This window comes from Mytilus californianus, unplaced genomic scaffold (assembly GCF_021869535.1).
Source record: "Mytilus californianus isolate M0D057914Y unplaced genomic scaffold, xbMytCali1.0.p SCAF_8, whole genome shotgun sequence".
NCBI classification, from domain to species: domain Eukaryota; kingdom Metazoa; phylum Mollusca; class Bivalvia; order Mytilida; family Mytilidae; genus Mytilus; species Mytilus californianus.
The window spans coordinates 47,756,366-47,779,199 of record NW_026262734.1 but is presented as its reverse complement, the minus strand read 5'-3'; the positions used below and the strand labels follow the sequence as shown (position 1 = coordinate 47,779,199).

At 33.3% G+C, this 22,834-nt stretch overlaps 2 protein-coding genes across 2 annotated transcripts in view; both read left to right on the top strand.

Annotated features, from left to right (window-relative positions):
* Positions 1 to 2,260: 2,260 nt before the first annotated feature.
* Positions 2,261 to 22,834, top strand: part of LOC127712588 (von Willebrand factor D and EGF domain-containing protein-like) — a 104,534-nt gene continuing 83,960 nt past the window's right edge. Inside the window, exon 1 of the mRNA XM_052219103.1 lies at positions 2,261 to 2,298. The gene's annotated coding sequence lies outside the window, so the exon portion shown is untranslated. The remainder of the gene's footprint in view (positions 2,299 to 22,834) is intronic.
* On the top strand, positions 6,981 to 7,568 carry LOC127712055 (ATP-dependent helicase wrn-1-like). Its single transcript, XM_052218246.1, has one exon. The coding sequence runs from the start codon at positions 6,981 to 6,983 to the stop codon at positions 7,566 to 7,568; it is 588 nt and encodes a 195-aa protein (XP_052074206.1).

The window sequence follows — 22,834 nt, the reverse complement described above, 5'->3', positions numbered from 1 at the left end:
ATTAAAATCCCTTGTTAAAATGCATGCGTCCACAGTGCGTTTTATAATTTACCTTTATCAGGAACACTTAAAGCAACACATTTGAAAGCAAATGATATACAATAACCGGAACTGTTGAAGAGCAATATGACAAAAAAAGACCTAAAAGTAGCCAACATCAATCTAAGTTCAACTTTTTCTGAGGAAATGGAAATCTAAGAGGGGTGAAAGATACTAGAGGGACAGTCAAACTCATAGATCGGAAATAAACTGACAACGCCATGGCTAAAAATGAAAAAGACAAACAAACAAACAATAGTAAACAACACACAACACACAAGCTTCTTTATAATTTCAAAATGTATTAATGGGCAGTTTTAGAAAGGTTTGTTATACATGTTATTTAACTTGTCAGTACGGAAGTACTGACTACGCAGCTGATGACACCCGCGGAGACTGATGATCTACTATCATAGGTATCGACCCAGATTTGTTAAAAATTAAAACAATACGTTTCCAATGTCATGTGTCAGAATCATTTGTCTAAATCTACTTAATCAGGATCGCTCAAAACCAAGTAATTAAAAATCAAGGATGTATAAGACCCGAAAAGGTTGAAGGGCTATATGACCAAAAAGGACGTTAAAAATGTTTAAACCGTTATAATTCAGGTCCGTACCGAAGTACTGACTACTGAGTTGATGATATCATAAGAGACTGATTGTCCACCAGCAAAGGTATCCACTCAGTGTTGTAAAAATGAAGTATAAGGCGTTAAATATTTCGTGCTTCCGAGGCGTTGTTATTATTCGATACATTCAGTTAAAGTTCACATCTATTCATACAGTTTAATCTTAATAAATTTTGTCAGTTATATTTTGACACATTTGATACAGCTGTTTATGATAATATAACAGTTGGCATAATCGTGCAAATCATATAAGATTATAATAAAAGAAAATTTGCAAAAGAAATTTTACAAACAATACCCAATATAATATTATCTACATTCAAGCACGAAATTATACATTTTAAAATTAATTGATTTCTGTCGAACACTTGCATTTGACAGTCAGGGGCGTTACTTAAACAAGTTATTTTTTTAAGTTACTTATATAAGTAATTTTTGTTTTTAAAAATAATAAAATTACTTAATAGAGTTATTTTAAATTTCAATAGAAGCATAGACTAAATGTAGTTTTCATGAATTTTTACATCATTTTATATCATAAAATAAAGAATTTATTAGATTTGAGAGGAGTACAGAGATAAAGGGTTACTTTAAAAATAATGACAAAAATATTACTTGAATAAGTTATTTTATACATTTTTGAAAAAAATAGTAATAACACTTATTGAAGGAACATATGTAATTGATTTTGGTTACAAGTTATAAATAACTTCAAGTCTTAATTAATTCACAAGTATCTATCTATTTATATCAGTCTACCTTCAAGATTTTGGAGGAAAATGATAATTTAATAGTCCCATGAGACCAATCTTTGACCCAGAAGCGTCAGTATGAAAGATAAGTGCGTCAGAAAGTTAATTAGTGTTTCAGAAGGATTAGATTTTATATTTCATGGGAAAAATAACCAGATGACTGTGAAAATTTGTTAAAACTACTAAAATCTGTATAATTGGACACCTATACAAATAATATTCAGAAAAGTTACTTATATAAGTAATATTTAAAATAGCCTCGTTTTCAACATTACTTGTATAGGTAATTTTAATTGTTACTTATTTAAGTAATGCCCCTGACTGTTTGAGACCTATTTCATCCAGACAATAACACAATGTTTAATTATATATATTTACATGTGTGACATTTGATCATCAAAAAGCTAATTGGTACGAATGATTGAACATTATGTAACAGATAGTGTTCAGAAAAAGAATACATCAATGGTATTTCCTACAACAACAATAGTGTTCAGTACCAGGATGTTGATAGACTTGGGACCAAAACGTCAATGAGTATTTTCATTAAAGATACCAAGCTTGTAATTTTATACGCCAGACGCGCGTTTCGTCTACATTAGATTCACCAAGGGCTTTCGAATCAAAACAGTTTTAAAATGTAATATATAAAAAACTAAAATGAAAGGAATAAAAATACAAACAGATTTTTTTTGTCGGAGTGCGATAATATACTAGTAATGAATACAAATATCAGCAGGCATGTTATTACGTGTATAGATACATTTGTATACTATTTTCAAATTGTAGGTTCAATGTGCTATTAGAATGCGTTATTCAGCTAATTTTGTTCCTGGTCCATTGCAGTACAGTGCAAAGTTCAAGGCAGGAATATTTGTAAGTTAATCGTTTAAACCCACTGCGTCAATAAAAAGAAGTGAAGGGAAAATACTTTGAAATATTTGCTTATAGTCAATCGTTAGTATTCAGGAACCATTTTAGACAGTTAAGTATGTTAATGTGATGTTTAGGAAAATAACAACTTCTCAAAGTCAAAACATAGACTGGATATATTTTAGAAAAATGTAATTTGTACTGCCACGACTGTATTGGCTGCAGTGGATAAAGCCTAAATTGACTGAACGACTGATTATGAATTATTGATCTATTCCAGTCCTTTGAAGGTACATGTAGCATACATCAAAATGACTGCTCCAATTCACAATTGCTTTACAGGTGCTATCTCAGTATTTTAATTATTCAAAATCTATCAATTTTATAAAGGTAACAAGGGACAAACAATAATTCAAAACTTAAAGAAAACCCTTCTTTAAAGATATACGTGATATCAATTTAAACAATACAAAGTATGAAATGAGGTGGCAATGCTGTCTTGTTGCTATTAACGAACCATTACGAAATATAGTAGATTTTCAGTGCTATATATTTAACTTAAAAACTATATGCATATGAATGCAGACATAAGAAATAATTGGGCTATCAGAAAATGTACAAATTATAGTTAGCGCATATGTATGAAACTTATATATCATGATAGTCAACATATTAAGTTGTATGACAATCCAAATGTTAGGTCTTTCAAAGCTGGTGATTTTATATTCTAAAGCGATGTCAGAATAAAAAAACAAAACTCGTACATTAGCTAAGAGTATATAATTCTTAGGTATGCTACATTTTATTAACTTAACATTCCAATTTGATTATCATTATATAATGTGTAGTTAAGTCTTCTGTTATTTTTATTTTTAGCCGGAGAAATATGAAAGCCTGTGAAAATTGTTCAAACAATGTTTACCATTTCTCAATTCTTGAATGATAAAATAACAATATAGATTCACTGCAATACATGTTACAATATCTTAATAACAATCACAAGAAATTGTTACACAGCTCTGCAATCTGTTTTATTAGAATAGTCAATTCATTTTAAATATATCACGAACGTAAGTTTAAAAGACGAGGGCCATTAGCAGTAATGCAATGTTAAATTTAGTAACCTAATGATGATCAATCAACCCAGGACAAAACAAAACTAGCAATCTCTATTCAACAGATTACATGAATCCTTGACATAGTAAGATTCTTGAGCTAGATTAAGAATCTCACTTATCCGTTAGTTGATACATATGATATGCGAATGGATGTTCAAACGGAAAACATTCACAACTAATAAGTCAAAGAAAAGTTGACCACGCAAAGACAAAAACAATCTAATTAAAATTAAATCTCCGCACTTGCTCCTCGTTGTTTATATGTCGCGCGTGGGAGATCTAACAACAGCCGCTTGAGGGTCATGTCTAGGGTCAAATTTGGTGAACTTTGACCGACCAATCAGCGTGCAGAAAATAAATTTCGATTAACCAATCAGCGACGGGCTTGTATACCATTATCGGATCGTTAAAAAACATGGATGCGCCCAGTTTGGACTACGTTTTGACAAAAGTTTTGCCAAAATTTGGTATAAATGATATAAAGAAGAAGCAAAAGGAAATTTTAGAGTGTTTAGTTAACAAGAAGAAGTGCGTGGCTGTACTCCCGACTGGTTTTGGCAAGTCACTGCCGTTTCAACTGTACCTTCCAGTTGTCCGGGCGGTTATTGAAAACAGTTCTGACTGAAAAGTTTTAGTCTGTTGTCCCTTAGTAGCTCTGATGCAGGACCAGTTGAAAAAACTCTCGCACATTGGAAATATTACTGCTGCATACAAAGGTTAGTATAACTTTAAGCATGCAGTGGTAGTAAGGCTTCAATAAATGGAATAGTCTATACTATAGTATTTAATGCCATTAAACACCTAATTTATATTATAATTATTATGTTGGCAGTGTTGTATAATAAAGATGTTTATAACACATGAGAAATCAGTTAGGGGTGACATGTTATCCCCCTGTACAGTGGCGGATCCAGAACTTTTTGTAAGGGGGGCCCACTGACTGACCTAAGAGGGGGCCCCTCCAGTCATGCTTCAGTGATTCCCTATATAATCAACTAAATTTTTCCCACAAAAGGGGAGCCCAGGCCCCCCTGGATCTGCCTATGCTGTTGGAGCTACTTATATAATTAATACAATGCCTCTATCTTACAAAAATGTCTTAAGACGTTGTTCCCACACCTTATGGTGTCTAGATGCAGGGCCCCCTTTTCCATAGTCCTGGATCCGCATCTGACCAGGCAAAGATGTACATGTATGCCTTATCAAATAAAATAAAATTTATTTGCAGGAACAAACATTTAAACTTCAGTATATCAACACATACACATGACTAACAGTAACAAAGCAGTAATATGAAACTTAGATATACATGAGCAAAGTTAAAAAAAACTGCAGAAGCAGTTCATCATACATGTAGCCATGGTAGCACATAAATTTGTCTCATTTCACCGAGAACAGATTGTATCGGTCATATTGCCAGTATTTTACAGTCGTTTTGGCCATAATGCTAGTTCTTCATACTTTGTATAAAGATATATACTACATGTTGTATTAATGAAGCACCAGAGTCCAAGGGAAGTGTTGTTAAATTACATGTACTAATAATCTATCTCAAAACAAATATACATGCATATAAGAATAAGAAGATGTCGTACATGTACAAGACTTGAAGTAAAATTGCCAACTCAACTCTCCACCAGACAACACATGACAAAGTTTACAACTATAGGTCACCATCTGACCTTCAACAATGAGCAAAATGATACAGCATAATTAGCTTTACATGGCTCAGAAACGTGCGGGAAACTTAATTTTTAAATTAGATTGTTATTTGTCATGTTTGTGTTCAGGTGTTAAACAATGAAAAAATAAAAAAAAAATATGAAAAAGTGCAGTCTAAAAGACCTTGTTGGATGGCCAAACAGATACATTGGCAGAAACATCTCAAAATCGAGAAAATATGCCATGCATTCATTGAAATCTCAGCTATATTCATTTCTGTATTGGACTTTACAACAATAAGAATTATTTCATTGGATTTCAATCTTTAATCAAACGCAGTGAAATGGAGAAAGGGTATTTGTACAGTGTACATTTAAATTATAGAAGTTATCATAGAAATATGTCTTTTTGGAGACTGCCCACCTACATTTTTTTTTGCATTTTAGGATCATCTTTCCCAGAGTGACGATCAAATCAAAGAGGGGTTGATAGATGTCATTTTTGCATCTCCAGAAACATTGGTTGGTGATCCCTATTGGAGAACTTGTTTAAAGAAGTTGAACATTAAGTTGGTTGTAATTGATGAGTTTCACACAATAGCAATTTGGTAAGTGGATACAATGTTTATTCCCCATGTTCATTTCTATTCGCACATTTACAGGACGTATTATGGTATACCGTTGTCTATATAAAAAAGAATAGTGGTAGGATTGCCAATGAGACAACTCTCCACAAGTGACCAAATGACACAGAAATAAACAACTATAGGTCACCGTACGGCCTTCAACAATGAGCAAAGCCCATACCGCATAGTCAGCTATCAAAGGCCCCGAAATGACAATGTAAAACACTTCAAACGAGAAAACAAACGGCCTAATTTATGCATAAAAAATGAACGAAAAACAAATACAAATGTATGTAACACATAAACAAATGACAACTACTGAATTACAGGCTCCTGACTTGGGACAGGCACTATACAGAATGTGGCAGGGTTAAACATGTAAGCGGGATCCCAACCCTCCCCTAACCTGTGACTGTCTGTCAATCGTCAACCTGTCAGACAGTAACTCAAAAACTATTCAACTAATTTGCATGAAATTTTGATGAATTGTTTCTATATATTGATGTGTACTCCCTTCCCATTTTTATGAATTTAGATTTTCAAAAATATAGAAGTAAAAAATTAAGACCACTGGTACAGAACTGTACAGCTTTCAGAACGAGCTAACCTAATACTAAAAAGTAAGCTCTTTTAAGACCACTACTTGCAAAATGATGAACCATTACAATGTAATTATAAGAATGTATGAAAAATAAATTAAAACCCTAAACAAATGTGATAGACAGCAACCAACAACAACCACTGAATGATAGGCTGTTACATAACAATATGGACAAGCACATACATGTATTTAATTTTGTTTTGCCATAAGAATTAACAATCTAGGCAAGAGATGCTGATATTTACCTTTTATAAAAGTTTTTATAGAAGTACTTATTTCTATTTTTCTTTCAGGGGCCAAGATGAAGGAGACAGAAAAAAAGGCTTTTCGAAAATGGTTTTCAAATGTAGGTGAACTAAGATCCCTCTTTTCCGATGCTACAGTATTGGCTTTAAGTGCAACTTGCACTGTAAGCTTTAGGAAAAAAGTCATGAAAATATTGCAGCTAGCGGAGGACACAACAGAAATTAATTTATCACCAAACAAGTCTAATATTAAACTAGTATCTTCCAAAATTAAAAATTAAATTGAAATGGGAATGACATGGTTAGTAGATGCATTAGAGGAAAAAAGTCAGGACTTCCCACGTACACTTTTGTATTGTTCATCGATAAATGACACTTCCAAACTTTATAAGTACATTGTAACAGAATTGCCACATTGTGCCAAGTATATTGAGATGTTCCATTCTGAAACTCCAGATGTTAACAAAAACATCATAATTAATGCATTGAAGGAGGAAAGTAGTGTTTTGAGACTTATTTTGTCAACCAGTGCCCTGGGAATGGGTTTAGATGTAAAAAAGTGTAGTGGAGTGGTATTATTTGGACCTCCAAATAATCTGGTAGATTTGCTGCAAGAAATAGGGCGAGTGGGGAGGGATGGAAATCCATCAGTTGCCATTATCCTATACAATGGATACCACTTGCAGAAGTTGAAACCGGAAGCTAAGGCAATTCTTAAAGCTAAAGATTGTAGGAGAAAGGATCTGATGCGTAATTTCCTCAGAAATTCAGACTTGGATGATTTGATGAAGAAAGAAAGCAGGAAACATTCATGCTGTGACTTGTGTACTAAGTCTTGTAATTGTGAATCCTGTGATATGTTACCTCTTGAGAAGTTATTTCTGTCAGAACAAGTTGTTGAGGAGCTCGAGGAGCAAGAAGATTCTGCTGTTTCAGATAGCGATACTGAAGACTACAATTTGTCGGCCTATGAATACTTCGAAGATCTTGATATGGCTTTATTAGAAATACAAGATGATTAAAACAGTTGATATTTATTTATTTAATTTTTCAGTATCTGGTTTCTGTAACTTATTCAACTTTAGACTCTTCAAATTTTTTTGACTTTTAACCCCCTTGCAATTGCTGTATTGCCACTCTAGATCTGGGTTCATGTCATGCCTGCAGCTGTCAATGTGACTAAAAAAAGATGTAGCGTATAAAAACAAATGAGACAGTAACTGATTGACACACATCATAAGATATTTACTTGTTTTCATCTTAAAAATAAAGAGATGCGGTATGATTGCCAATCAGACAACTACCCTCCAGACTTTTCAATAACTTGATATAAGCAATTGTAGAACAACGAGAAAAACCCATGCCTTTAGTCGGCTACAAAAGGCCCCGACCAGAAAAATATGAAAAAATTCAAAAGAGAAAACCATGTCTGTCAGATATGGTTGCAGATTCGCCTAATCTTGACCTCATTTCATGAAACAAGCATATAATTATATTCGGGGTCAATCTGCATCTCGATTACTATAAACATGATAAACAAACAGAAAAATATATTTGGTGTGGAATTATTGTAAGATGTAAAAAAGAAGATGTGGAATGATAGCCAATGAGCATGATTAGACAACTCTCCACAAGAGACCAAATGACACAGAAAGTAACAACATAGGTCACTGTACGGCCTTCAACAATGAGCAAAGCCGATACCGCATAGTCAGCTATAAAAGGCCCTGAAATGACAAATGTAAAACAATTCAAACAAGAAAACTAACGGCCTAATTTATGTACAAAAAATGAACGAAAAACAAATATGGAACACATAAACAAACGACAACCACTGAATTACCTAAGGCTCCTGATTTAGGACAGGCACATACATACAGAATGTGGCGGGGTTAAACATGTTAGCAGGATCCTAACCTGGGACAGTGGTGTAACAGTACAACACAGGAACGAACTATAAAAATCACTCTGGTTGGTTTCTGACCTTGACTTTTCATGGTTTATTGATCAACAAGTCAACTATCTTTGGTGTATAGAATTATTGCTATTGATGTACATGTCCTTTTGTGCTAAGTTTTGGCATGGTTCATATGACATGTATGACTTTGACCTTTTTGTTCATTGTTCTTGATGATGTTATATTTGTTCTATATAGCAAACTCATTGTATTTAACTTGGTGTAGCCAACAGTATACATAGAGGATGATTATTTTTGCTCAAAATAAACATTGACAGGTTGATTGATTATTGATTTCTTCACTTGGGTTTCAGTGGCAAATATTTCATGCATATTCAAGACAATAACATGAAGTGGGACTATATCTTACAACTTTGTTCAAGACCAATGTGTTCATCAAGAAAACAGTCAAATATAGACTTAATACCACATCTTCTTTTGTATACGACCACAAAATAATTTTGCGGTCGTATATTGGTATGACGTTGGCGTCATCGTCCGAAGACACATTGGTTTTTGCATTCTTACTTTAGTTTGAGTAAATGGATCTCAATGAAATTTTACCATAAGGTTCAATACCACAAAAGTAAGATGGGGATTGATTTTGGGGGTTATGGTACCAACAGTTCAGGAATTAGGGGCCAAAAATAAGCATTTTTGTAACTTCCAGACATTACTTGTGTGTTAGTGTATGGATCTCTCTGACATTGTACCACAAGGTTCCATATCACAAAGGGAAGGCTGGGATTGATTTTGGGGGAAATTGCCTCAAACTTTTAGTAATTAAGGGGCAAAAAACAAGTATTTTTCTAGTTTCATGACAATAACTTGTGTGTAAGTGTATGGATCTTTCTGAAATTGTACTACAAGGTTCCATATCACAAAGGGAAAGCTAGGTTTGAGTTTGGGGATAATTTCCCTAAATGTTAAGGAATTTTGAACCAAAAAGGGGCCAAAAAACAAGCATTTTTGTAGTTTCCAGTCAATAATTTGTGTTTGAATAGGTAAATTAAAAATTTATAAGTTCTTAGACCACATTTATTCTGTGTCAGAAACCTATGCTGTGTCAAATATTTAATCACAATCCAAATTCAGTGCTGTATCAAGCTTGACTGTTGTGTCCATACTTGCCCCAACTGTTCAGGGTTCGACCTCTGCAGTGGTATCAAGCTGGGCCCAGCAGAGCATTTTATTATATTAAGTTACTGTGTTTAATTTGACTAAGATAGAAATTGAACCAAATAATGTGCACTAATAACTTCATCACTCAGGAAAGCACATTTAACCAACACCACCTTGTATAAGTTTTATCAACAGCTCTTTACATGTACATATAGGGTAAATATCTGCATGCTGGTCGCCTTGTGAACAAATCTGTAAAAGTTTGGTTTTTATCTCATTGTTGTTTTGTACGAACGTGCTTGATGTTTTCATAAAGTCATTTCGGGTCTTTGTACAGCTTGCTATAGGTTTTACTCAAAGTCAGAGGTGGAACTGTGAACTTTAATACAGAAAAATAAGTTGGTCCCTTTTGAATAGTTGTCTCATTAGAAATCAGGCCACATTTTTATAAACATGTTTTTGTAGGTAGTTATGCTGCCTAATCAAAATGACCATGATATTCTGCAACTAAACTGAAAGTATTTCATTACTTTGTTTGTTGGGTTGATGTCTCATTGACTTATGACACTTTAATATCAGCAACAAACTACTAAAAAAGTACCAGCTAATTAAGGTTATGACTTAAGAGAAAATTAAACCTGCACACTTTATTCACAATAATTTAATTCCAAGCAATATTTTTCAAATATGTGGATTTGATGGCGATGGAAGGGGACTGTTGGTTGATGTCACGGCGATGAATCAATCTACGAAGTCCTATAAATGCACTGTCAAATGGGTTTTTGTCTTTTTTTAGCTCCTTGCACTTAATTGTTATTATTCTTGAAGTTTTATATGTTACATGTAGTACATTTTCTTGTAGTAGGTCTTTTGCAATTTTCTGAACATCAGCTTGGTATGACCGTATATGGTGGAACCCCTTCTTTCCTGTTAAATTGGTAATATTATCAAAATGGCTTGCAAAATTAACTAGGTGAGGATACTCTTTAGAGTGTTGAAGGATACTTTCCTTTGTCTGATGTCCTGAACATGTTACTTTTGTATCCTTGTTCAACATCTCTCAAGTATTCATCTAAGCTTATATTATTGTTTGTTCCACCTTGCAGATTAACAAATCTATTAGCAATTAATCTTTCTGATTGGACAGGTGGTAAGACACCCGAAGTTAGTCACTTAGTTCTTCTTGAATTTTTAATGCATCTTTCTTTAATTTGATTGACTGTTGGACTTTTCTAAAACATTTAATACAGACGCCATTGTCATTGTCTACTTCGGCGTTTACTTCAAAACCAGTAACAACACTAGAAATCATTGCGATTCTCTCTGAGTTCTGCTGAATTTTCAGTTTGAACAGTTTTTTTTTTCAACACGTTCTCCCGTTGAGGAGATTTCTATCTGGATGAAAGAAAAACCGCATAAAACACAAATGTTTGTTCATACTGATATTTTCCTTGGGGTGCATTCTTCACTTAATGCCATTTTAACCTCGGAAGGCAATAATACAAACTATTATTACAGTTGTATGTTACGAAACGTTTTTCGCATGGGGGCTGCCATTTTTGTTTATATACATTCGGAAGACCTCTAGATGCTACTAAGACTCCTATGCCAGTCCAATACCCTAACACTTTGTAGCACCTTCGCTGATTGGCTACAGCAAATTTGACCCTAGACATGACCCTCAAGCGGCTGTTGTTAGATCTCCCACGCGCGACATATAAACAACGAGGAGCAAGTGCGGAGATTTAATTTTAATTAGATTGAGACAAAAACAATAGAATATCAGGTTAAAGTGTTAGATAAAGATGCATCAATGACAAGCAAGCTTTGTCAATCAGTGAATGATCCTCATATTTCGACCTTTGATGGAAAGTATTATCACTTTATAGACATTGGCGGATTTGTATGTACACAAATGAAAAAGGACCTTATTGGGTAAGAATAAAAACTTACAAGTTATAAGATTAAAATATCAAATAAATAAATTTTATTAATAATGTGAAATTCTAAGAAAGGCATATACTACATACCTGTGTATTGAATGAATCGTTTGTATCAGTGTGTTATTGTTGTGTCTCATAAATTTAAAGTATTTTCAAGGTTAAGATAGGTGAATTTGAAAGTGTCAATCCAAAATCAAGATTACGGAAATAAATCGCTCCTTTGAAAATCGGAGGTTCAATTTTTCTAACCATTTATACTATAGATAACTATACATTAAACTGGGTTATCCCAATATCCACAAATATCAACAAAAATCATGTTGCATCAACACCTTCATCCTTTATTCTTTTTTATAGGTCCATGCGTTGTTGACCAACTGCGGATTTGGTTGGCAAGGTTCTGCTTGTCACTGTGCGATAGCTATACGAAGTCGCAGTTCCCTGTTTGTTATCAGGACTTGTAAATCTATTTCGAGGACGAAAAAAGAACTATTAACAACACCAGGTACCTAATTGATAAGTTGTGATGACAACGACCTACTTATTGAGTTTAATCAAGTACTTTTGTATACAAATAGTCGGTGTTTTGATATAAATAAAAAAAGTAATGCCATACCAAAGGAACAATGCATAATCATCTATCAACACAAACCACGAAATAAAGATTACCAATTATTGCATCGACAATAAGAAAGGAGCATAAGAATCCCTCAAAACACTGAAGGAATCTATCTGTTACGTTTGTGTACGCAGCTAAAAGTCCACTGGAAACGTCTATCGTGTTACTCTGCATGTATTAAATATTAAACTGAGTTGACATCGTTTTTTTAAGAACTTTTGTTCTGGTATACGACATTATAAGATATGAAATACGTATTATGTCATTTATTTGTAATTTAGGTGACCTTACCAATCGGAACAGAAATCAAGATCTCGATATCGAGGTGTTCGGGATTTATTTGTACTGTCACAGTCAAACCTTCAATTTATGACATAAATGAAGCAAAAGGGTTCCGAGCAGGCCTTGGGTGAAGGTAATTTGTAATTTTAATGCATTGTAATATAACATTTTTTTGATGTAATGCAAAATAATTTGTAATGCACATTTTCTGCATTACAATTACATGTAATGTAATGATTACTTTAGTTAAAAATCAATGTACATTATTTTTCATTACAAATGGGAAAAATACATAAAATTGAAGAATATAGTAAAATAAAAATAAAATATTAACAAAAACAAAAGAAAGTATTGAATAAAATTAAAAACCAATTGTTCAGAGAACAATTGAAGGTCTTCCCACCTCAGATTATAGCTATCTTTTCATTTTTACAAAACTTTTTGAAATAGCAAAAATATACTGAAATGCAAAAATCGGGAAATACAAGATAACATTGTTATATTGAAATAAAATGTATGACTTACCAGTTTTTAAAGCCTTGGAAGTTTAAAAGTCACATATTCCTTCTTTAATCTTCTTTGCTGATTAGTCATTATCAACTATTTCACCCCATGGCAGTTGCAATTTTATATATTAAACAATGCACATGAGCTAAAACAATTGAGGGTAATACTGCTGAGTGCTGATTTTCCTTTAGGAAAATACATATCTTGATGATCCATTATCACATTCAGAATTCATGGACAATGTATGTATGTTGATGCTGCTGCATATCAATATTTTTGGTAAACATATTTTTAAATGTTAGTCTTTGATTGTCACAGTAAGAATACAACTTAGAATTATGAAATAAACATTTAAATATGTGTTTACTTTATGAAATTATCTATTTTAATCGTTCATTTTGATTAATTGATTGGATTGTTTTTTTTGCTTCACATCCAGTGGCAAATTTTTCATGCACATTCAGGATGACCAAACCCCTGAGCAACTACAATGGTCATATATGGAATTTGTTGCCAGAGCCCTGTTTGTTATCAGCACTAAATCATGTTTTAGTGCTAATATCCGCCTCCTACGACGGGGACGAAGGGTTGGACTTTAGGAGGCATACTTTTTTCATTTATGATATGCTTAAAATCTAAATTAAAACTGACCTTAGTCTTTTACTGTTCATATTTATGGCTCTGTTGGTTCTACATGTTGTTTTTTTCTTACCCCTTTCAGTCATTTGAAATGACTATTTTCAGTGCCTCATGATAGCTGTAATATGTGGGAATAAAGGCAACCTCTAGATCAAGACATCCTTTTACATACACATGATCAATAAGAGTTCCACCTTCTGTTGTTGGACTATTTACAAGCTGTCTGAAGCCTTTTGATGACATGAAATTAAATACTGTACAACCACCTTTCAAAATATCTTGATTAAAATCACCAATAACAACAATTTTTTCTGATAAATCTTCTAATTTACAGATTAACATCTCCATGTTCTCCAAATATTTTCCTAGATTATACCTCTGAGTTCTGTATACAGTAGCAACAAAAATATTTTTACTTGTTATCTTGAAAACTATACATTCCAAGTTGGAGGTCAAGTTGCATATTTCAGTATCTGCAGAAAGCTTGAAAAAAACACCTACACCACCATGCTGCATTTCCTTTAAAGAAGAATAATAAGAATTGTCATCTTCGAAGGCTAGAGATCTCGGCAAATGAAAACCATCATATCCCATCATTTCAAAGCAATTGAATTCTTGATTTGCCCAGGTTTCAGTTAGACAAATATAATCAGCTCTTCTAAAGTCTGGATTTTGTTTCATATCTTCTGCATGAGTCTGTAAACCTTGAATATTGTGATACATTATCTGGAAAGATTTTGTATGTTCCTCTTCTTCATCCTCAGTTTCAGGCAAAACATCAGTCATTTCTGAAACACCCTTTACAATATCAGGATCACAGAAGATTTTCTTGTCAATTTTTTCAGCTTCTATGCTTTCAATGTGAAGACCAGATTTTGAGGTAACTCTGCTAAGGGCTACATATGCTTGACCATATGTGAAACATTTATTCAAATCAACAACACATTCTTCAACTGCTAATCCTTGAACTTTGTGTATTGTGCAAGCCCATGCTAACTTCAATGGAAACTGTTTTCGTAAACAATTGCATAAAGGAATGTCTTCACTTGAAGGTTTCAATCCAACACAGCGTTTTCCACTAATGATTGTTTGTACCTTTGCATTTCTTCCTACTCTTTCATTGTCAAAGTGAACATATATTGTACTATGGAGGGAATTAGGTGAGTAGTCTTTGATAGACATAACTGATCCCATTACACCATTTACTAAACCATCTGATGTGTCCTCATTCTTGATAAGCATTACTCTTGCTCCCTCGGCTAGAAGAATAGATATTGGAAGACTAGCATCAGACTTAGAACAATGGATTTTTTTCAGAGTCAATTTTCCTGAAGTTTTGTCTTTTTGAAAGTCTTGTGCTTCAATTAGTTTTGATTCTGTACATAGCTTCATTATCATCTCCTTGTTAAAGTTATCAACCTCTGCATTTGTAGAATATATGTGCAAGGCTTCATCGGGGCCATCACCAAAACACTGTTTTAATGTTTCTTTATCAGTAGACGACAAACTTTCATTTTTCTGCTTAACACGCAATCTATTCAGTAGTTCTGCAAATATTCCATCCTCACGTTGGCGCATTATTTCATCCAACTCAGCAATTTCAAACAAGCCATTCCATAGCTGATTTGAAGGATTTGCAGGATCGTCTACATAGAATTTGTCTACCCTTTTTGTTCTAACGGGTGGTAACTGATAAAAATCGCCAACAGCAATTACTGAAACACCTCCAAATAAACAATTGTCTGGTCTTTATTTAACTTGTCTACGTCGCTCATGAACGAAAAACAACAATTTCTTATTCACCATTGAAATTTCATCAATAATCAAGATTTGCAAATTTTCTAACTTTGCTCTGAGTGAATTAATTTTGTCTTCACTTAGAGTTGCATGATCAGGTGAAAGTGATTTGAAAATTCCAAGAGCACTATGAATTGTCAATCCATGGATATTAAATGCAGCCGTTCCAGTTGGAGCTGTTAACAGAACTGTGAGTTCATCTAGATTATTTGTAGTTTGTGCTAGATTTCGAGTGGCTTCATATTGAATACACTTGATCAAGTGACTTTTACCCGTTCCTGCTCCTCCAGTGATAAATAAATGTAACGGCTCTGGTGTTTTCCCATTTGATTTCTGAATGCACCAATCTCTAACTTTATAAAGAATTCTTCTCTGTTTCACGTTCAAACTTCTTAGCCTCGTAATTATTTCATTTTTTGTGAGAGAAACAGACAGCAAATTAGTTCCAACAGATGATGAGCTCTTTTCGTTATTCAAATCTGGTATTGATAAATCCTCCTCAATCACACTTGTTACTTTGCCTTCAGCTATACATTCTCTTCTGTTCACTTCTGATTCTGGGCATAACTCACACCAAGCATCTTCCTTTGGATCTTTTTCGTGAAATTGCTTTTCTGCTTCCTCTAAATCATGACCATTTTTCACAAAATCTGACATGTTTTTGATAACAATTTCTTTCACAGAACCTAACGTGTTATCCACTTGAAACTTAACACTACCACAGGTAAAGAAATTCTCATATGTTTGAAACAGTGGTGGTTTTAACTGTTAATCATTTCGGTATGGTAAATAAAGTTGCAAAATGCTTTGATAGTATTTTTCTGGGGAATTTTCCTGAGAGAAACGTGGATATTTTATAACTGCAGGTGAAGTTCTTGTGCGCTTTCTAATGTATCCAAGTGAGCCATCAAGTTTGAAGGTTGTTTCTTTATTAATTTTCTGTGGTAATTGTGATTCTAGTATAACATTGTATTCAGAACAGAATCTTGCAAGACACATTTTAATAAAGATATCAATGCGTGGTCTACCTTTATATCTATCAACAATGTTGTTCATCCAAGTACTATTTTCATCTTCATCTGCACTGTCACTATTATGCCTTTTTCTTTTTGATGACTTACAATTTTGTTGTTTCTCCAGGTCTTTCAAAGGAATGCTCATTCTACATGGATTTTCACCAACAGGTATAAATTCTACTTTCCTAGAACACTCTCTTAATCTCAATCCAGTTACTCTAAACACTGCTTCCTGTGCACTTATCTCTCTATGGTGTAAGTATGAAGTTCCAACTTCTTTCATAGTCTGTTGAGCATTTAAATTTCCTTCTTCAGCTTCATTTTTAGTCTGTTGGAGGAGTAATCCTAGCTCTCGCTCAGCTTTACTTATGTAACTTATAATATATACAACACATGAAAATGCATCCAAAATATATTGTATGTCCATGTTTGCATCCCAAGCCCTCAAAAGATGTGGGTTGTACTGATTGGTGTATATTTCCTTTGGCTGACGTTTGAGAACTACTGTATTTCGATTGGTGATAAAACGATAATATTTTTCGAAGCTTTCTTGAGTAAGTACTGCCTTCTTGAAAATTTCAGGTACATCTAAGTTTTCATCTTCATGCTTTTTTATAACTTCCCATAAGTCGGACAATATTTCCTTTGCTAATTCTTCCTCTTCCTCTGAATCTTTATCTGGATCACTTGGTTCTGAGATAAATGTTCTAGTTGAGGGAGGTCTTGGGAAATTAAAACGACATATTGTTCCCTTTTTCTTACAAGATTTTGAATGTTTTTTGCTGTGTTGGTGAACTGCCATAACAATGTCATGCAACTCTTTGTCTTCCTTTTCATTTGGTATCTCACATGTTATGTACTTGTCAATAAAGGTTATAACGTCATCAATATCATCTTCGCCAAATTTTGGAGCATTTTCTACCCAAAACAAACAATGGGTGTGGGGAGAACCTCTTTGTTGAAATTCAACTCGATAAAAATAGTCGATTATTTTCCCTATTGGTTCAGCTTCTGACATGATAACATTCTTCAGAAATAAATAAAATCTTTGATCAAACATTCTTGCTGCTGTAACAGGATTGCTACAAAGAACTTTACATTTTTCATCCCATGTCATATTTTCACTATTTCTCATGTCACCCTGCTGTTTTAAAATTGTGTTTACAATTTCTGACCATCTGAAGTCTGCAGAAGAAAAAGAACAGAAGAATGTGGGGACTCCTAACTGTCTAATCATTGCAGATATATCTTTTTGTGAACTTTGCCAATAGGGAGGAGTTCCACGAATAGGTTTTAAATATTTTATAGCTTCATCTTTCTTAAATAATTCTTTTAAGGTTTCCTTGTTGCAAAGCATTTCTCTTGTAACTTTCTTTCCTTCTTTCGAAAAAGGACATTGTTTTCTAAGAGATATCTGAACGTTTGAAATCACGCTATTGAGCTCTGTTAAATATTGACTGAAAAATATGTAGTTAGTATCTCTAGCAAATCTATTTTCAACACTCATTAATCGAAGATTAAAGTATCTTCCAATGGTCAGTTTTTCATCACGGTCTTCATCCGAAGTATTTTTACCTGATGGAAAATGCACAGGAAAGGTTTTAGCTTCAATACCTGGTTCTTTTAGAACACTAAGAGGATTGTTATTTTCTGCTGGAGCTAAATCAAATACTTGATCAAAGCATAAATCTAAAGCCTCTTGTCCTATGTCAGCAGGTTGTAAACAAGTATCTAACTGAACACCACGTAACCTGTCATCAATATAGCTATACTGTTCGTTTTCTTCTTCTCTTTCATTGCCTACTTTTGAAGACTTTGACATGTTTTCAGACGTATCATTCTGTATTTCTTTATTCCTCACAGACTCAGAAGAGTCAGAATCAGATTCATTATTCACTGCTACATCATCATTTACCTCAGGAATTGGGTTTATCCATTCCTCATTGATAGCGACATCTTTATACCATACGTTTGTATCCTTTAAATACACAAGTACTTGGTCCAAATGGTTTGGTCTAACAAATTGGTATTTTTCATAGCCTTTGTAGTTGAGCTTTCTTTTCAGTTTAACCTTAAGTAAAAGACTTTCATCTTCTGATCGTGGTAGTATGGTAGTAACTTTTTTCATATCTGACGGCACACAAACTACAGGTCCATGAACCCCTTTTTGTCCTCCTTTTGGTAAATGCCATTATCTTCATGAATGGAATGTTCAGGGCTATAAGTTGTTGCTCTATTGAATTAAGCTGTTTTAACTCTAAAGGAACATCTTCAAGCATTAAACCATTTGAAAACGAATCTGCAGGTATTTTACCTTTCATCATTTTACGATGACAAGTATAACAAATCCATAGACTTGTTATGCATGTTCCTTCAAAAGCACAATGTGTATTGCAGTCATCTGTACATTTGTGTTTATATTTCTCGGTTGTGCATGAATCATATATAGAATTATCATAGGACCCCTTTTTACAGATAAGAACCTGTTTTTCAAAGAACAGCCTCAAGCAACAGGAACAAACACATTCTGGACCTTTCTCAACTGCATCTTTAAATTTTCTGATAACTTCAGTTATTTGTTTGTTTTCCTGTTTTAAATTTTCACGACGTGTTTCTGTTTGTTGTTTAACCTTACTTCTATGTGAATCATCATCTGCATACTTCTGTATACTTGCTTGTTTCACATGTTCTTTGTGCTTTTCATCTTCCTTATACTTTTTTATACTTGCTTGTTTCACATGTTTCTTATGCATTTCATCTTCCTTATACTTTTGCACACTTACTTGTTTCACATGTTTCTTGTGTGGTTCATCTTCTTCATACTTATATATACTAGCTCGTTTCAATTTTTCTCTGTACTTGTCATTTTCTTGATATTTCTGAATACCAGATTGTATTAAGTTATCTCTGTAAACTTTGTTTTCTTGGTATTTCTGAATTCCAGATTGTATTAAGTTATCTCTGTTATCTTTGTCCTCCTGATATTTTTCTTTTCCAGATCGAATTAAGAAATCTCTGTAATCCTCATCTGTTTTATATTTTTGAGTTCCAGATTCTTTTAATGCATCTCTGTAATCCTTGTCCTCTCGATATTTCTTAATACCTGCTTGTATTAAATTATCTCTGTATGTCTGATCTTCTTCATACTTCTTAATTTTTTTCAAACGTGTTCCTTCATTTTCCCAATATTTTCTTTTCAGCGTGGAAGTCTTTCTTGCTTTAAATTCCTCATCTTTCCTGTACCTCAACCTTTCTTTTTCAGCTTTTGATAAGACTTTTGATTCATCCGGATAGTTATCAGAATCATTTATTTTCAGCGTTGGCACCTCATATTTCCTATCAAATTCATACTTTTTCCTTCCAACTGGACTAGATTGCATTCTGTTTTGATACCTTGACTTTTGACTTACAGCTGTGACAACTTCGTAGTGATTGATGCCAGTTAGATGCTGAAGATAGATTGCCTGAACATTAATTTCATTTTTGCTACATAATTGAGATGAAGAATATTTAATCCATGAATCATTGTAATAAGTGTAAATGTCAGTTTTAAGCAGGTCTGCACATGCTATAATCTCCAACTCAGTTCCCCATACATTATTTTCGTTCATCTGGAGAGTGTGTATGTGCTCTATGACAGTTTTAAATCTTGGCTGTAAAAAAGATTTAAACATTTCTGCATTTTTTATCAAATGATCAATTATAGCTTTTCTTATATTTCCAAAAAACTCTTGTCTATTTGAAAGTGCATATGAAATAGCTCGAAACAAACAATTTCCATCACCTGTGATTGATTTTGTAGCAGATGGGGGGCCCATATCAAAAACATTATTGGTATTTTGCTTGTGTACATGCTTGGTTGGTATCTTTACAATGAGACAAAGCTTTTTCTTTGCAACAGTGTTGATTGGTTTAAAATCATACGACGAGTCAGTTGCAGACACAATTTCAACATCAGATTCATTCTTTTTTATATCAATAAAAGGCACATCAACTTTACTTTCAGAGCCATAGCTGTCAAACGTTAGGTTTTTTTTTCTTGAAGGTCTGGACTTTTCTCGTTTTCTACTTCCACAATTTCAGGCAGCTCATAGTCACTGGTGTTTATTGGTGCATGGTTTTCAATATCGTTATAGTCAGTGTTGTTCATTTGTTCATGGTTTTCAGGAACTTTATGGTCATTGTTGTACATAACAGGTTCTCCAACTATAGAGATGCTTACTCCTGTAACCTCAAACCACTGATTTTGACTTGCTCCTGATACCGTGTTGCAACAGTATTGATATAGATGATCTAGACTGCTCAATTTCAAAAGTAAACTTTTGCCATTACTGTGCTTTAAACCAAACTCGTTTCTTGCATGTGAATCAAACAAAAATAAATCTTGACCATGTTTCAAGGCTAAAAACGAAGTATCATATGCACAAATAAAGCAAGCATCATAATCTACAAGTGATTCCTGTAAAGCTTGGTCTAATGGCAAAGAATTACCAAATTCACTAAAATCGATGGTTTCTGATGCATCTATTACAGCAGAAATCGACTCTTTTAGTGACAATTGCATCAATTTTCCTGAAATATCTAATATTGTTGGTAGGTCGGATATTAATAAGTGATGATTATTACCACTAACACGACTATATAAATCATTTCCATAAATCAGAACTTTATCTAAATATTTCTGATCCCAATAGGTTAAATCTTTAAATTTACTAAAAGCAAGAGCTGAACAACAATTTGCCACACATTGCTTACCACTGTTAATACCAAATCTTATATCTCCTTGGTGAAAACTACCTTGTACAGTTGTATTTCTAATTCCTGATCTACTAACCTTTGCACAATCCTTAACCACAGTTGTGTTGTTTTTTTTTTTTGTAACATTGTGATTTGGATTAAGTTTTGTTCTTTGTTTTGTTTTGATACTGTTCCAATTGAACTAATTCATTCTCTGTTTCTGCATACGGACAATTTAGTGAATTGTGGTTTAAAGCTAGTTGTTCAATCAGATGTTCATACTTCTTTTTAATAATCCTATTTTCATCCCTTTTTTCAATCTGATTTTGATCCAGTTTTTCTGTCTGTTTTCGATCAAGTTTTTTAATCTGATTTTTATCCAGTTTTTCAAACAGCTTTTTATCCAGTTTTCCAATCTGATTTTTATCCAGTTTTTCAATCCTATTTTGATCCAGTTTTTTAACATGATTCAGGTCTAGTTTTTCAGTCTGAATTTGTATTTCACTTATATTCTGATATAGGATATCATCATCTTTATTTCTCATGTATTGATAGTTTGTAGAGCTGACGCACTTATTTAGTTTTCATTTTCATTCTCATATAAATTCTATTCTCTAATATATTTTCTATTTCATTTTCTAATATATTTTCAATTACATTTTCTAATATAATTCCGTCTTTTTCTACAGTATATTGAAATTGTATAGAGATAATGCTCTCATCTACATCTAAATCATGACAGTTTTGAGAGATGACACTCTGATCTAAATTATAACAGTTTTGAGAGATGACACTCTGATCTAAATCATGACAGTTTTGAGAGATGACACTCTGATCTAAATCATGACAGTTTTGAGAGATGACGCTCTGATCTATATCATGACAGTTTTGAGAGATGATGCTCTGATCTATATCATGACAGTTTTGTGAGATGACGCTCTGATCTATATTTTGACAGTTTTGAGAGATGACGCTCTGATCTAAATCATGACAGTTTTGAGAGATGATGCTCTGATCTATAGCATGACAGTTTTGAGAGATGACGCTCTGATCTATATTTTGAAAGTTTAGAGAGGTATTGCTCTGAATTTTATTGTGACAGTTTAGAGAGATGTTGCTCTGATCTTTACTATTTGATTGGTTGTTGCACTGACCATCACTAAAATTATTGTTTTTTTCCTGGCTTCTTTTTCTCATTCTTTCTTTATTTTCTTTCAACTTCGTACTTCTTGCCTCTTTACTTTTCTTTGGCATTATCTGAAAAAGAAAAAAAATATATATACATGACATATATACATATGTATTATTTTTAATTTTAGTTTCTTGTGTACAATTTGGAGTTTAGTATGGCGTTCATTATCACTGAACTAGTATATATATTTGTTTAGGGGCCAGCTGAAGGACGCCTCCGGGTGCGGGAATTTCTCGCTGCATTGAAGACCTGTTGGTGACCTTCTGCTGTTGTCTGTTCTATGGTCGGGTTGTTGTCTCTTTGACACATTCCCCATTTCCATTCTCAATTTTATGTATTATTTAATTTAATATCTTACATTTTAGTTTCTCAAATAATACATGTATAAACAACTACATGATTGTACTGTGTTCCACATTCAGCCTACTGTATAGTATGCTAAGAATATACAAATTGCCCTGGGATAACAAATACCTT

Bases quoted from the DNA above. Each gene is read 5' to 3' on its own strand.
- LOC127712055 (XM_052218246.1), top strand. From the start codon at position 6,981: ATGTTCCATTCTGAAACTCCAGATGTTAACAAAAACATCATAATTAAT.